We start from the raw sequence: 15,794 nt of genomic DNA on the forward strand, positions 1-15,794 counted from the left end.
ATATCAATCAAATTATCATGCAATTTCCAAATATGTAGACACATAATATTATCAAATCACTATACCACCCTTATTGTCTTTCTATTTTTCAATAAAATAAAACACTAAAATATTACAAAATGTTATTGTAGAGGACGTAACCAATAATCAGGCCTAATCAAAAGAGGAATGGGCTGAAAAGTATGTCTGATGCAATTAATTTGTAGAGATGGATTATCAAGGCCAACCTTTTGAGCCTTACAAGCTTCAATGGGTGATTTAAAGAAAGGAAATTGTCTAGGTCAACAGTTTAAGAAGAGAATGATAGAAAGAAAAACAGAGATTCTTATTCAAGGTCTTCCTCAAGCTAGCCGAGGAGCAATGGTTCCTTGAATTATATGCTTCTCAGTTATACAATTCTTAATTTCTTTCCCTTTTCCTCTCTATTACTATTTTTGATCCTCTTTCTAGGAGGATCTTCCTTCCTATGTATGGCTATTGGGATTGCATCCTAGCCTTCCACTTGGATGGTCATTGATCCTTCCTTGGATACTTGTCCCATCACTTGCTGGTGGTGGTAGAGTAGGATGCAAGTTGTGGGGGCTACTATTCAGGGGTTATTCTGCCATTAATGCGACAAACTGAGTTGGTACAGTGTATTAAATATAGATGTTATGTATGCTTTATTTGGAAGCTTCCTCCTCTCATTGCTTGTATGTCTCTACTTCTTTCCTCGGCTTTCAAATCCTATGGCCTTAGTGGTTTGTCTAAGGTCTTCCAAGGAACGTATGCTCTTTGGGCGGGCCGCCTTCCTTGGTTTCACTATTTGAATTATCCTTATTGTGCTGGACCGAGTTGATGAATAATTGGGCCCAATTGCTCCTTGAGTCGAGCCTATTTAATAATCTTCAAGCTTCCCACTCCCATAGTTATGTATAAATTTATTGAAATATTGGAGGAAACTCACAACAAAATACACCGCACACCGTGCAGAACTCTACTAGTTATAAATTAGTGTTATATGTGCAAGAAGAGTCTAAACATTATTAGTCATTTAGTCGCCCACTACCCTATTTGTCGAATAGTTTTGGAGCATGCTTTTTTCTATATTAGGGGTTTATTGGGTTATATTGAAGGGTGTTGTGGAGCTTTTAGCAAGTTAGTAGGACAAGTATGGTAGGTTTCATAGTGTCTTTCATCTGAAGAGTGATTTCCCATTGTCTCACCTTGGTTATTTGGAAGACTTTTGAAGGATGTAGTATACATCGCATGAGTGATGGATCTTTCCTTCAAATAATGCAATGTGACTAATGCTTGTTCATAAATACAAGCAAAACTTGTACAATTTGATAGAACTATTCCTAGCATTTCAAATAAGTTTATTAAGCGTGAGTTTGGATAGCAAACGCGGAGCTACGTTTGTGTTTTTCCTTGGGTTCCGTGCACTGTTCACGGAACTCGCAAGTACGGAAAAATGCAAATGTCACTTTAAAACTTAATTGGGTCCTATGGCACTATTCACACTTTTAAAAATTATTTTGCTACAGTATTTTCAGTAATAAGTTTTCAATTTTCAACAATAAACAATATCCAAACAAACCCTAAATAACTAAAATTAATATATATTCAGAATATTTCTCTAGTATTTCTTGGAATTTGAATTTTGGACAATATAACAAGAAAAGCAAATACTGGGATTTGTTAAATAGAGTCATTGATATTTATTTAATAAATGACCAACTGTTATTTAATGAATGGCCAATTTCACGATAATCGCAAAATTAAAAAATGTGAGCATGGGCACTTGCATTTAGAAGTATACATAGGTCAATCAAACTCATGTTTGGTGCCAACTCGGCAACAAATCCTATCATGATGGACCTAAAAGCACCCAACTTGTTACTGACCAGGGTATGTTTGATGTCGATAGATCTAACATAGAAGACTTCGGTTGCGGATTCAAATTTAGGTGCAGTAATTTTTGAAAAAGTAGAGTGTAGGTATGGTAGAATACGTTTTTATTTATATTTTTTATACATTACTAAGCATAATTTTTCATATAATAGTAAACACATTCCAATTTAAGAGCAATGGTAAATAATAAAGAGAGAGAGAGAGAGTTTCAGATGAATTTAGGGTTTTTTTTAGATGTCAAAACGGTGTTTTAAAAAAAAAAAAAAAAACCCATTTTTTTTTAATACACTTATTTTGGCCCATATCGCAGACCAATTTGGTGCCTGTTTCAGACCGAATAGGACAGTATCAGCCTGAATTGGAAAACGAGAAAAAAAAAAATCAGTCACAGACACACCCAATCGGTGCATCCGTGGTGTGCAGCAATCTAGCAGCAGAGATTTCAACAGATGTGGCCATCAACGTGATTTTTGTGTGGAGATCCCAAGATCTCCATCAAATCTCAAGTGAAACTCAAGCTGAAAAATGGAGGACAAAGAATGGCATCGCGAAGGTGGTCAGGAAGAACGTTGGCTATGCACTTCGAATAGGTTGGGTTCATCAAATTTCCATATAGGAAATAGTACGAATCTGCTATTGACCAAACCAATGCTTGGATTCAACATTTTTTTTTCTTGTCTTAGTGTCAATGGGGTAGGAGAGTTTGTCAAGTGCTTGTGTGGAAACAGCCTAGCTTTGTCCTTCAAATCCATAGAACGAAAAATTTTACATTAGAGAGATTTATGGTTTTACAATCAAATCAAGTTAAATGTTAAAAAAAGCAAAAATCTTAAAGGTATTTTAGACAAATGTGAAATGTATTTTCAAAACTTTTGTAAGAAAAAAGAAAAGAAAAGAAAAGACCCTAGGCCATCCAATTCTATAACCCAAACAAGAGCAGCTCCATTGGTTCACTGTTTCGATGATGGTACGACATACTGTATTGGTGCACTCATGATTAGGGTTGTCCAACGAGTCCAGGACCTGATCAAACTGCCTGAATCCGACCGACCCAAAGCCCAGCGGGTTGGCTCGAAGCCCTTGGCAGGTCGGGTAGCGAGTTAAGGGTTTAAAAACCCGTATAACCCAACCCGACTGAAGTTTTAGAGAAAAAAAAAATTACAATATCAGATCAAATCACCATCTACCATCTAGTCACGTGTGAACTGAGGATGATAAGACTGAGCACTGTACGACACCATCTACCATCTAGAGTCTTCCTTTCACGCAAAAGCAGAGATCAAATCACCAAAGAAAATATCAGATCACTTGAACTTCAGAAGAATCAGAACTGCTAAAAACCTAAAATTGAAATGGCCTCAGTGTTCAATCCCATCAGACTTCTCCCTATACTCGGTAATCCAAATAATATCAGTATCTCATAGTCACAACTCTCTCATATTTCAAAATCTCACTCTCAATATCAATCTTCGTTCGCTCTACTCTCAATCTCAGTCTCCTTTCTCCCTGCTCTCAATCTCAAATTTCTAGTCTCAACTCTCAACCGCTCACTCCATACCCTCCACCTCCACGGATACATTCCTTTCCAAACCCTAGTTGGCCCCCACGTCATCACCGTTCCACAGTCATGGGCTCACGGCTTCGCCTCATTTTCCATCATGGGTTAAAGCCTTCTCATGCTCAGTTGCTCACGAATCAGCTTCTTAGACTCAAGACTCTCATCCTTAGATATATTTTCTTCATTTTTCATCTATCTTTTTCTCTATTTTGAGATATGGGTTTTTAATCTTGTTCAATTTGTTGAAAATTAGGGGTTCATCTTATTCAATTTAAAGATTGTTTAGCCGTACTGCCCTAGAGTTGCATGTGCTTGATTCTATACTTTTCTGTTTGATTGTTTGATTCAAAGATTAGGGGACCAAAACAGACCAAGTAATTGGATTCAAATATGAAACCCTAATTGTCTTGATTTGATTTGTTGGGTCAAAGATGAGTTAAAAAAAATCATCCAAATTCACAAATTTAGCCCAATTCGTAGCCCAAACCCGCCTACTCAAGGAATTCGACCCGTTTAACCGATGACCTGAACCGTCAGGTCTGACCCATATAGCAGGTCGGTTGCGGGTCACACTTTTGATAACCCGATCCAATCGGGTCGAGTCTGGGGGTCACACTTTTGATAACCCGATCCAATCGGGTCGAGTCTGGGTCAAGCCCAAACCCGACCCAACCGTGGACAGCCGTGATGCATTTGTGGAGAGCAAAGTGGAAGTGGTGTGGCCTAAGCTCATTGTGAGAGAGAGATCAAGCAACATGCTTAATGATCAATAAATATAAATTCCTTAACATTTTTCACAACTAATGACATGCCATGTGATTGGACAGTCACTAGTTACTACACAAAGAAATTAAAATCAATCAAACTGAAGAAAAAAGTGGATATTCAAGAGAAGATTAGCTAAAAAAAGTGGATATTCATGACTCCACTGGCAGATCTGTACAAGTCTATCAAAGCAGGTTGAGGAGGTGGAAGATCTTTACGAAGCAAATCTTTAGAAAAACTATTGGTATTCTTACTATGCATCTATACATGCATGTGTGCGTGATGAGGAGCAGACACAGTGAATCCATTAAACAGGCTTGTAAAAGGAGATCTTGGAGTAAAAAAAACATTGTCCCAAACTCAAAACAAAAGCTTAAAATTAATAAAGATTGTTCACAAAATTCACTCAAAAATATAAAGTAACATCCTTTAACAAAACCATCTAAAACAGAAGATACGCTCTTCTCCCCTCAACTTAAGACCTGGGCTTCTCCTTCTTCTCCTTGAAGAGAGCCAACAGGGAGACACCAGAAACCTTCACAACCTTGAATCTAACACCAGGAATATCTCCGACAGCATGACCCTTACGTCCAAATCCAGCAATCAAAACCTCATCCTGCATTCACATATCACATCAATGGTAAGATACAAAAAAACGACACAGTTGCTAGTTGAATATTATTAGTAACCAACAGACAAGACAATGCTAAACTTCCAACCAGGAAAACCTACGTTTTCTTCAATGTAGTTCAAGCAACCATCGTTGGGGACAAATGCAGCAATCTTTTTCCCATTTTTGATTAGTTGAACTCTAGCACATTTCCTAATAGCAGAGTTTGGCTGTTTGGCCTCAATACCTCTGCACATTTCAGAAAAAAACATTTGTATGAGTTGACATCAAATGCTTAATCACTGAGTCACAGCAAATGAAAACATAAAAGCATGTAATCTTACATCTTCTCTAGGACAATTCCCTTTGCGTGGGAAGACCCAGCAAATGGCTTCTTCCATTCATTACCAAGGTGAGACTTTTTGTATGACTTGTCGGCCCACCTTTGTCTTCTACGGTGGGACTTCAGCTTACGACCAGCTCCCATACCACGTGTTTTCCTGAAATACAAAAGTTATTCAGATCATGACATGAACCCATTCACCCCAACAAAGGCAGGCTATTATTTAAATCCAAAAATTAAACTCTGCCCTAATACGTTGCCAATTGGCAATGTATTGGAAAACTCAAACCAAAACCTGTAACATAATTTCAGTTTTCAATATGATTATAATTGTTTTGCAGGCATTCATACCAAGAAACATGTCAAAGAAAGAAATAAATCAATCTGTTCACTCAGTGACTAGCACAGCCAGCTTTGTAATTTAACAATTCAGAAGAACATAATAATCAAGCTCACTCCTTTTTCCCCAATATTTTACTAGTTGAATAAAGCCACTTTTTACTCCATTGACCAGCCCAACAGTAAATTTAGTTTAAGAAAATATTCATTTACATTCCAAACAACAATATTGATTTATTTCCCAAAATCTAATTCAAGTGAAATCCTATGATTCTATAATATTCCTATACAGGAAAAATATTGTAAGAGAAATGGTTTCTGAAAAAATATTTGTTAGTGAGATTAATAAACATCCACCCACGAATCAACGGGACAATCTACTATTTAAAATACTAACGGTAATAATCCAGTACACAAAATCACCACATTAGTCTTCACATCTAGCAAGAATTATATCAACCCAAATCAAAACATATAAGACGATTTTCGCATGTTAGAATCCCTAGCACTTTTCTTAAAAAAAATTTCCAAACATAAGTTCCCATAACAAATTTGAAAAGGAAGCATTTTGCATCAGCTAACTTCCAACACTGAAGAAGAAAACCCCTTTTTCAGTGTTTGGTTGCAGAGAAAATGCAGAAACCAAAAACCCACCTTTATCCCACTCAATCAAACAAGCCTAACACAACCATTCATCTCAGTTGATACAAATTTAATTATCCCCCCCCCCCCCCCAAAAAAAAACCAACAAAAAACAACAGCAATCATAAGTTCATAATTCCACATAACATCTATATTCTTCAACTTTCCCAGCACCCAAACATGGTATAGGAAACCCATAACAGCCCAAGATCTAAGCATATCATTCAGGATTTAAAACACAAAAAAAAAAAAAAAAAAAAAAAATCCCAGAAGCCCTAGATTTTGAAACTAAAAGTAAACGGTAAAAACAAAGCTTATATATTAATATATTATCAGCGAGGATCGAAGAGAGTTCGGTTTCGTACCCCATGGTGACTGAGAGAAATTGCTCGACAGCGACGAGGGTTTGAGAGGTTTGAGATGAAGAAGAAGTTGAAGCTGCCGCAAAGTAAAACCCTAACCCTAGAAATGAAATAGATGGTGCATATATATATAGAGAGATTATTTTGGGTATATAGCCGAATCGGCCCAAGGAGGTCTCTTTGGGCCCTGCTTGCTACGCTAAATTTGGGCTTTTTTAGTAAGATAGTGTTTGTTTCATCATTGGACCTATTTTGAGCCTAATAAAAACCTTTACTAGTTTTAGGCCCAAAAAAAGGACTAGGATTGCGGATTTAAATAAGTCAAATACTGTGAAGAAATTCCATAGGAGGCAAGAGTCTTGGAATTCAGTTGTTACTTTTTGGTATATTCAATGAAGATATATAGTATTCAAATCTTCATCCCCTATTGTGAATATTGAATTATTTAAAAAATAAAAAAGCAAAATTAGAGCCACTAGTCTTTAAACAATTTAAATAGGAAATTGAAGCAATTTATTTACAATTCCCATTTGGCATTACCATATGAAGTATAGTTTTAACTATAAAGTTTTAGTAGTAGAGTATGCAATATTTGGTTTTAGTTGAAAAATTTTACGTTGTTTTCAGTGTTTGACAAATTACAATGAATAATACTTTAAAGTTGTGGATTTATAAAGTTTGAAGTATGAACAATTAAGCCAAGTGCCTTGTACCTCAATTAGCATTTCTTGGTATTTTTAATGGGAACATTTGGGGTTTAAATCCCCCTCCCTATTATAACTATTGAATTAAAAGTAAATAAAAAGAAGTATGAACAATTTAAAATCTCTTTTCAATGAGGCTGATAGACCAAAAAAAAAAAAAAAAAAGAGCATAGAGCAGTTGAACAATATAATGAAGAAAATGCTATATGCTAATTATAGTCATTCAATCCTCTTTCCCTTTTTCTTTTTTTTTTTTTCTTTTTTTTTTTTTTTTTCTTGTAGAAGAAAAATGCATAGAAAAGGAGGGTGGCAACCCTTGGTCCCCTACATGATCAGAGTAACATAAAGAAAAATGGACACCAACACACTCACTAGTGCAGATCAAGGAGACTCGAATGTTTTACAAAATGTACTTTCCCTAAATGTTTCAAGAAATGACTTTCTACTTGAGGTTTGTATAAATGACATAGGTCAATCACTGTCCTCTTACATTGTTCTATTTTTTTTTTTTTTTTTACAAAAAATTCATACCCAAACCATGAATGAAATAACACGCTCCTTAATGTTTGTGGACAAATGACACTCTCGTATGAGATTTGTATTTTTAGAGATGAGTTAAAATTTTTTATATAAAGAATAGAATATTTCATTAAAGAAGTCACAATGTGGGAAGACTAGAACTTATTTGATATATTTATAAAAATCTCAGGGAAATAGTATCATTTCTCAAAACATTGGAATGTGTCCTCCCGTAAAATCTAAAAGGATGATGATGTAACGTACCCTTCTTTTACTAATTCATCTATTTATTTTCAATCCCTCCATGACAAAGCATACACCACACCTTTGTTCCATAAGATTCCCCCCATCTCCAAAACATGCAACGATTCCTTGAAATCTTTGTTTCTTGTATTTTCTCATGGTTTTTCAGAATAGACAAGGGAAGAAGATATATGTGGGATCCACACATGATAGAGGAAACATGTACATGATATATTCATGACATAATTGGAGGAAAGCTTACAAGGAAGGTTGAGTGTTAGTGTGCGTTTGCATAGCGACAAGCATGTGTTTTACGTTTTTTTCTTGGATCCCGCACACTATTCATAGACCAGCAAGTATGAAAAAACATAACAATAATTTTAAAACCGAGTCTCACAGGTACCATTTATACTTTTAAAATTATTTTATTATAGTGTTTTCAGCAATAAATTTTCAATTTTCAGCAATAAACGATATCCAAACAAACCCTTAGTGTCAAGATGCAAATTGCTACAATACATCCATGCACACAAATTGGTATAAAAAAACACGTTTATGTGAAATGCTAAATTAGACAAAATACATCTCAATTCAAGGCTTTGTGGGACGACACCAAGGTTCAACAGAAAGAGTACATCCATGCACACATTGGTTGCATGCTGTGAATTTGTACAGGATTTGCTACAGTTTCGGCTGGATAGTGGCAGTCATCAATGTAAAACTAAGTCTAAAAAATTACAGGTAATCAAATTCTCTTAAGATTTTTCTTCAGGTTGATTCAGGTTCACATGACAGATAGCTTCTTCAATCTTCCGCATTTGCCAAACAATTTTTCCGGTTATATTTTCCACACTAGACTGATCTGCATAGTGTAGCAACAGTAATGAAGGCGGAAATAATGGGATGGAAAAATTGTTTTTAGACAAGATAAGGAAACTCATTGGCCCATGTTATACACCAAAAGGGTTCATATCATCTCTCAAATAACAAATAACATGGTCATGATTTCAGATCGCTAGTCCCATGTTCATACATAATCCCTCCTGATGTAATGGCACAATGACCCACTGGTTCAAAACATAGGCAGAAAGATGTCAAAAGGAAAAAGATAAAATACATAATGCATCTACCAAATGAAATGGAACTATCAAAGTTCACCAGTTCCACATTACTATACAGTCTGCAAGAACTTAGTCTTGTCAATACATATTTCTCTACAACAATGAGATTCAGCCGTGTGCACCCACCAAAATACCTGTCAAGAATGAATTAAGAGTGAATTGTGTAAAACAGAATATCATAGTTGTCAAAACATGAATCGTACGTGAATTGTATCGTGAATCGATTTTTAATTTTTCATTATCGTGTATCGTATCCTATCGTGAATTGTATCGTGAATCGTAAAATACAAAAACCCTTAATAAAATTTATAAAAAATTATAGATGTAATATAAATGGTATACTCATTATAAATTTTAAATATGAATACTGATGACTAATTTATTCATCACTTATGTAATAATATTTAACAAGCTAACTAAATAAATCAAATTAGCATGTGTTTATAACATACACATTCAAATTGCTTAACTACAAAAGTGATAATATATTACAAATAACTCAAAAATCATAATTTAGTTTCATCATATTGCCTAATAAACCTCATCTAAGTCAATGCTATCATCATGTTTATCATTTTGCAAACTTATTTCTTTATTAAAATTTTCTTCATCGTCATTAACATTTACCATCTTTTCTTGTTCTTTTTATTTTAAAAATTAAAAAAAAAAAAAATTCTTCTTGCATTCTAGTTTCTTGGACTTATAACAATAATGACAAAAATAAAAAATAATTATATTGTCAATTAATATCTTATTCATAGTATAGAAAATAAATTTGCAAATATTAAAGTGAAGTGTCTACTGTGTAGTCCAAATTTTATAGGAGAAAAAGAGGGAAAAAAAACTTATGAATATCTGATTTTATTAGGCCAAATTAAGTAACCTAATAATTTTGTGTTGAAAACATGTCTAACAACTTGTTAGATTCAAATAAAAGTACAAGTTTTAACAAAAAATCTCATTTTAAAGTATTTGTCTTTGTATCATACGATACGTATGATTGTACGATATAATACGATTTATACAATACGCACACTATATCGTACGATTCATGAGCACTTACGATACGCCGATACAATACAGAATTTTTTACAATATCATATCGTATGATACCGACAATATGCAGAATATATCATAAGCAGCAGAATAATTTGTAAGGAACAATACAGTACCTGCCACAATTGCACCTACTTCTGGCCCTTCTTCCATAGCACGCCTATCTTCTTCAACATGTTCACATTTTTCTTCTTAGGAGAATCATCGTCCATATCTTCTGAATAAGGTGAATCCATAGGATTGTAATTGATGTCAAGAGAACCTGTTCTCTCCACAAATTTCCCATTGTTTCCGCTTGAAATCATAGCAGCAGCTGCCTCAGCTGCCTTTCTCCACTGGTCAGACTGCACCTTTAACTTCCGCAACTCAGCCTCCATTTCTGAATTTGCAGCCTGTGCTGCATCCAACTGCTCAGTCACCCGTGCCGCTCTTCTGCTACTTTTGTCTGCTTCCTCTGTTAAAGAACCAAGTTTCATCAAAGCCTCTCGCTCTGCAGCCCTTGCTTCTTCTGCCGAAGCAAAAGCCTCATCATTAATTTTACTTCTCTCCATGTCTCTCTTCTTAATTTCCATCTTGAGCATTTCATTTTCCTCCCCTATATTCTGCAACTGTGTCTCCTTGTCCAACACAGTTTCCTTCAAGCCTGCTAAATCAGCCTCCAACTTTTTCAACTCTATTGCAAGGTCAGATTCTTTTTCATTCGATATGGTTTTTTCACTCTTCAAGCTCAATCCCTTATTTTCCTCTGAGATACTCTGCAATTCATTTTCCTTGTCCATTAACTGAGCCCTCAACTCTTCGATATGAGCCTTAGATTTCTTTAATTCTGACTCCAACTCAACCTCTCTTTGGCATGATTCTGATTTCATATGTTCAACTTGTTCATAAGCACTTCTAATCTGCAATGTGCTCTGAATATATTCTTCCTGGTACCTGATCTCAGCTGCATCTACAGCAGCTCGCAATTGACCCACTTCAAATTTCACAAAACTAAGCTCAGATTTTAGCTGTTTTGTTTCCTCATTTTCTTCAGTTTCTTGAACAATTTTGTTGTCTGTAGGATCCAACAATTTTGTGCTGTTGCTGTTAACCAGATCTGCCTGAAATTTGCTCACAAGTCCCTCCAATGATTTCACTTGAGCTTTTGACTGCTCCAACTCCAACGACAAGTAATTGTGAGCCTCTGTGGCTTTGATGCCATCTGACCGGAGCATCTCTGCAGTTTCATTTGCTTCTTCCAATTGCCTTTGAGTTTTACTTATAACTTCTCGGGCCTGAGCTTCAGATTCTTTGCAATCATTCAGCTCGGTTTTCAACTTTTCAACCAGGGGCAGGGTTTCAGAAAGTTCAATTCTCAAGCTCTCAATATCAGCTTGTGCTGACTCTGCCTTCTTAGCTTGGGTAGCTTCCGATTCAGCCACCATTTCCAGCTGAGCTTTGAGCTTCTGAATTTCATTCATGGCAGAAGCTAGGGCAGCTGAATCCATTGAGTATTGCCTCTGGATAGCCTCGAGTTCTGATTGCCATGCTCGATCACGATCTTGGGAGATTTTACGAAGCTCTAGAAGCCGAGCCTCTTCAGAAGCAGAAATCTCCTCCAGCTGCTGTTGGGATTCCTCAAGCTGTTCTGACAAGGCTAAGAGCTGCTTCTTGGCCTCTTCAGCCTCCTGTTGTGCTCTCCTCTTCAATGACTCAGACGAGTTCAGTTGTTCCTTTGCTTTTTTCAGATCCTCTTGGAGTTGAGCAAGCAGCGACTCCAATTCAGACACTCTGCTTGGACGCTTCTTCTGGAGCTCACAAAAACAAAGGGAGAGTATAGATATCAAGAAAAGACTTCAAAATAACTAAAACATTCAGAATTTGGTACGCAAAGAAATGTTAAAAGAGAAAAAAAAAAAAGGGGGGGGGGGGGGGGAGAGGGGGATAAAAGAACTCATATGATGCTTTTGTTATAGTTGCATATGATAAGCAGCATTCATGAAACTGCTAATGGCAGTATGGGTGTCTTTAGGTGAACTTCATTTAAAATAGCTTTCAGTTATGAGTTATCATTAAATACCTCAGACATTGGACTTCGTGGTGACTTGCGTTCAACGGTTTTAGGGCTTTTGTCTTTTGGCGTCTTACTGGCTGGATGCGGAGAGGAAACTGAATCAGATTCTGACCCTGGCGTCTTGAGTTGCCGGGCAGTCCGAGGTGTTGCCGGAGATTTCCTTTGTGGCACTTCTAAAGAGCCGGCCCTGCCCTCCAATTCAGTGGAGTGACAATCAGAATGGCAAAAAACGTATAAAGATGAACAAAAAATTGCCTCTACGGAATCTGATGCAAAGCAATACTAAAAAGTATATATATCTGGTATCTTATAGTTTCAGCAATTGTAATTTAGCAGCCATTAATGTATTGGTAGGCATTAATATACATTTGTTCTGAATTGAATGCATAGGTGCACCATATTTTCATGTTTTGCATTTGACAATTTATGAAATATAGCAAGTGGTCCACCTCTTGGATAGACTACCAACCATATCCAGAATCAGCTATCTGCTAATCTTACCAACCACAATGATATTGACACGCTAAGAAACATTCGGCATTTTTGAGAGAATATTTTTCAGATACAGATAAAGCGCTCAGATTGACTGCTTGAAATTGAATTATGAGGTTTAACAAAATAGAGAAGTTAGTTCTTTCAATTTGGCAGACAAAGATGCATATCATTTTATGCAAGTTGGCCAACAAAATTCTAATATTTATTTATACTTTGATGCATGTCTCATGTAAAATGCAATTTGGACAAATTTCCAAAATATATATCTTGAAAGTTAGTCTTACATTAAATCATAGTTTAATTCTTTCAGATACTTTCCAGAATCCGGTTATACCACCCAATCTGGTTAGATGAATCCACAGATTTAATTTTAAGTTTTTTTTTTTTACACTTAGATCTTTCACCTTATGTATATCTCCATTATTTTTCCATTATTTTTCCAATTTTTTTTAAAAAAGGCAGCTCAAAAATGTGAGTGAACTTAAAAAATAATGACAATGAAAAGACTGCCCCCAAGTATGTAACCACCTGGTGGGCTTTAATCTAATTGGACCTCAACTCTATTCCTGACAAAGAGAAACATAACTCCATAGGGTGAGGATTGCACCTTTGAAATCTAAAAGATACAACAAAAGAAAGCTACAAGCCACAAAATTCAATGAAGTAGATAAAGTTATTCACAACACCGCATAAAACAAAAATGACAATCTCACCTTGCTTTTGGCGTTTGCATATCTTTTTTTTTTTTATCTCCTCGAGTAAAGTGGTATTAAAGCAAAAGGTGAATGACCTTTCCTTCAAAGCCCCCTGACCCACAACACCTTCCTTAGTTCAAAGAAATTTTTGGCTGAGAAAGAAACACGAAATGGAATATATAGTATATACATGTACCCAAAAAAAAAGCAATTGTTCATAAAAGACAGCTACCTTATATCAGTATTGAGCACAAAGCCTAACAAACAAACGACACACAATCGCTTCGAAGAAACTCCACAGAAACAACCAGCACTACCACCAACCAAAGCCATAAGACAAAAAGAAAAAAGAAAAAAAGAAAAAGTTGAAACATAAAGATCTCAATAAATATCATTATGCAAACAATCCTTCACACATTTTTTTTAATTTTCATTCCAACTTTTCCTTTCATTTCACTCTAGTACTTAAATATTCTTTGCATTGTGGACCAAACATATCATTGAAAGCCAGTATGGGCCGGCAAGAAGTAAATTACAATAATAACCCATGAAGATCACGATGTCTTAATTGTAATTTACATTTGTGCTCTTTATGAAATCAAATCATACTGTGTTTCAACAATATTTGTGTGCGCATGTATATTCAACCCAATATAGCACAAAAAGGGTTATCCAAAAAAAAAATATATATATATATATAGCACAAAAAGACAATATTGAAAATAATAAGCCAGAACAGGAAAAATAAATAAAAGCTTGGAAATATAAGAACAAAATAATTGGAGCTCTACAACTTTCGTTAATTCACAAAACCAGCCATATCTGTTTCTCAAATTTTGCACTTTTTCTTTAAACAAATTTATTTAAAAAAGTGAAAATAATCACAAGAAGCTTGAAAATAAGAAAGACTTTCTGGGCTTTTCTAACTTGTTCAAATTTTTTTTTATTGTTTATTTTTGTGTATGAAGCGCTTAGATCTAATCACAATCTGGGTCTAAAAATCACTGATCTGAAGCACATAATGACGTGAACAACAAAAACAGAGGAAACAGAAACAGAGGCATGAGCTTAGCAAACAAACCAAAAATCACTCTTTTGAAATACCAAAATTACATAAAACTAAAAGTTTCAAACTTTCTTCGAAACCCATCAAAAACCAAAGCTCACAACATTCAAGACTTTCATCCCAACCACAAACATACATTATCATCCATAGCAGAAGTTCCACACAAAAAGAAAAACAGTTTTTTTTCTCCAAAATCACTCAGAAGGTTAAAGAAAAAGAAAACTCAGCTTCTAAACATAAAACCTTAAACACAAAAACTACTAACTTCGAAAATGAGAAGCAAAAACTAAACAAGTCTTTTTTTTTTCTTAATAAGGGACATTGTTGAACAACAAAACAGAGAAGAGAAATGGCGTTTGGTCTTACCAGAAGGTCTTTGAGTTTCTGAACTGTGAACCCTGAGAAGGAGGTAACTGAGCTATGTTTTTTTTTTGGTATAGTGGGGTAAACAGTAAAACAAGGACTGAGACTGTGAGAGTGAGTTTTAAAAGCCCTAAAAAAGAAGGAAGAGAAGGAGTTTGTTTTGTTTTGATTTGGGTTCGTTTGTGTCGTTTACTTGTATTGTATTGTATGGCGTGGTGTGGGATTGGTATATAGGACTATAGGGTGGTAATTACAATGGGCTATATAAGCTTTGTGTTTCAGCTCAGCTGTTTGTGTTTGTGAGAAGAGAGAGAGGGTAGCTCAGTTCCCGAGTCTCTTTCGCTATCTACCTCTCGTGTATTTGTCAGCGTTGCTGCGACAGGCAACTACTAAAGCAAGTGAAAGCTACTGTGCATTTCTGTATACAGAGCATAGGTTTATTTTCTTACTAACTCTACGCTCTTTCTCTGACTTGGGTTTTCAAAAAAAAATACTCTACGCTCTTTCTACACGCGCGTTTTCACTTTCCTCTCCTCAGACCTCGGTCAATCATATGGCTGAGAGATGCTGGGTTGAGTAAGACTATTCACATAAATGATTCTAAAAAATTTAGCATTTAACTTCTCAAAAAGTTATTTTATTTATTATATTATCCCACTTTAAAATATATTTAACATCAAAATTCTTTTTTTCATTTTGTTTAAAATAATATAAATTATTCATTAAAATAATAAAAAACAACAGCACAAATCACCTCTTCCATCACAAGTATTAAAATGATAATATTTTTTTTTAGATTGAGCTACAGTGAGCTTTCCAAGAATGACATGTCTGTTGTAGCTTGCTTTTTGGCGCTTTAGAGGCTAAAATAGGACTATAGCATTTATACACACTTTGATACAAATGCTCTAATAGGGATGGAGTACTACACTATTATGATCTACTCATCTACATCTACTGCTTTGGG

General features: G+C 35.3%; 2 protein-coding genes across 9 annotated transcripts; both read right to left on the reverse strand.

Moving 5' to 3' along the window:
• Positions 1-4,565: 4,565 nt before the first annotated feature.
• Positions 4,566-6,669, reverse strand: LOC126691776 (40S ribosomal protein S23). The gene is made up of 4 exons (XM_050386929.1): positions 6,516-6,669; positions 5,171-5,326; positions 4,949-5,075; positions 4,566-4,832 (listed from the first exon to the last, which is right to left on the reverse strand). Exons 1-4 carry the CDS (start codon positions 6,518-6,520, stop codon positions 4,692-4,694), a joined length of 429 nt encoding a protein of 142 aa, XP_050242886.1. The 5' UTR covers positions 6,521-6,669; the 3' UTR covers positions 4,566-4,691.
• A 2,237-nt stretch (positions 6,670-8,906) lies between these two features.
• LOC126691777 (interactor of constitutive active ROPs 2, chloroplastic) lies at positions 8,907-15,218 on the reverse strand. Of its 8 annotated transcripts, none has more exons than XM_050386935.1 (5): positions 14,831-15,218; positions 13,417-13,510; positions 12,215-12,395; positions 10,272-11,948; positions 8,907-9,233 (listed from the first exon to the last, which is right to left on the reverse strand). In XM_050386935.1, exons 2-4 carry the CDS (start codon positions 13,434-13,436, stop codon positions 10,287-10,289), a joined length of 1,863 nt encoding a protein of 620 aa, XP_050242892.1. In that variant the 5' UTR covers positions 13,437-13,510; positions 14,831-15,218; the 3' UTR covers positions 8,907-9,233; positions 10,272-10,286. The 8 variants fall into 8 exon arrangements, with proteins under 8 accessions (XP_050242892.1, XP_050242890.1, XP_050242891.1 ...); XM_050386933.1 differs by having other exon boundaries at positions 13,417-13,524; XM_050386934.1 differs by having other exon boundaries at positions 13,417-13,528.
• Positions 15,219-15,794: the final 576 nt, after the last annotated feature.

This window comes from Quercus robur, chromosome 7 (genome assembly GCF_932294415.1).
Source record: "Quercus robur chromosome 7, dhQueRobu3.1, whole genome shotgun sequence".
NCBI lineage: Eukaryota > Viridiplantae > Streptophyta > Magnoliopsida > Fagales > Fagaceae > Quercus > Quercus robur.

Excerpts from the sequence above, each read along its gene's own strand:
- LOC126691777 (XM_050386935.1), bottom strand. The coding sequence starts at position 13,436 with ATGCAAACGCCAAAAGCAAG. Across the intron at positions 12,396-13,416 it reads ATGCAAACGCCAAAAGCAAG|GGCCGGCTCTTTAGAAGTGC; the intron begins GTGAGATTGTCA and ends ATTGGAGGGCAG. Across the intron at positions 11,949-12,214 it reads CACGAAGTCCAATGTCTGAG|CTCCAGAAGAAGCGTCCAAG; the intron begins GTATTTAATGAT and ends TGTTTTTGTGAG.
- LOC126691776 (XM_050386929.1), bottom strand. Across the intron at positions 5,076-5,170 it reads GGAATTGTCCTAGAGAAGAT|AGGTATTGAGGCCAAACAGC; the intron begins GTAAGATTACAT and ends TGAAATGTGCAG. Across the intron at positions 4,833-4,948 it reads TGAACTACATTGAAGAAAAC|GATGAGGTTTTGATTGCTGG; the intron begins GTAGGTTTTCCT and ends ATGTGAATGCAG.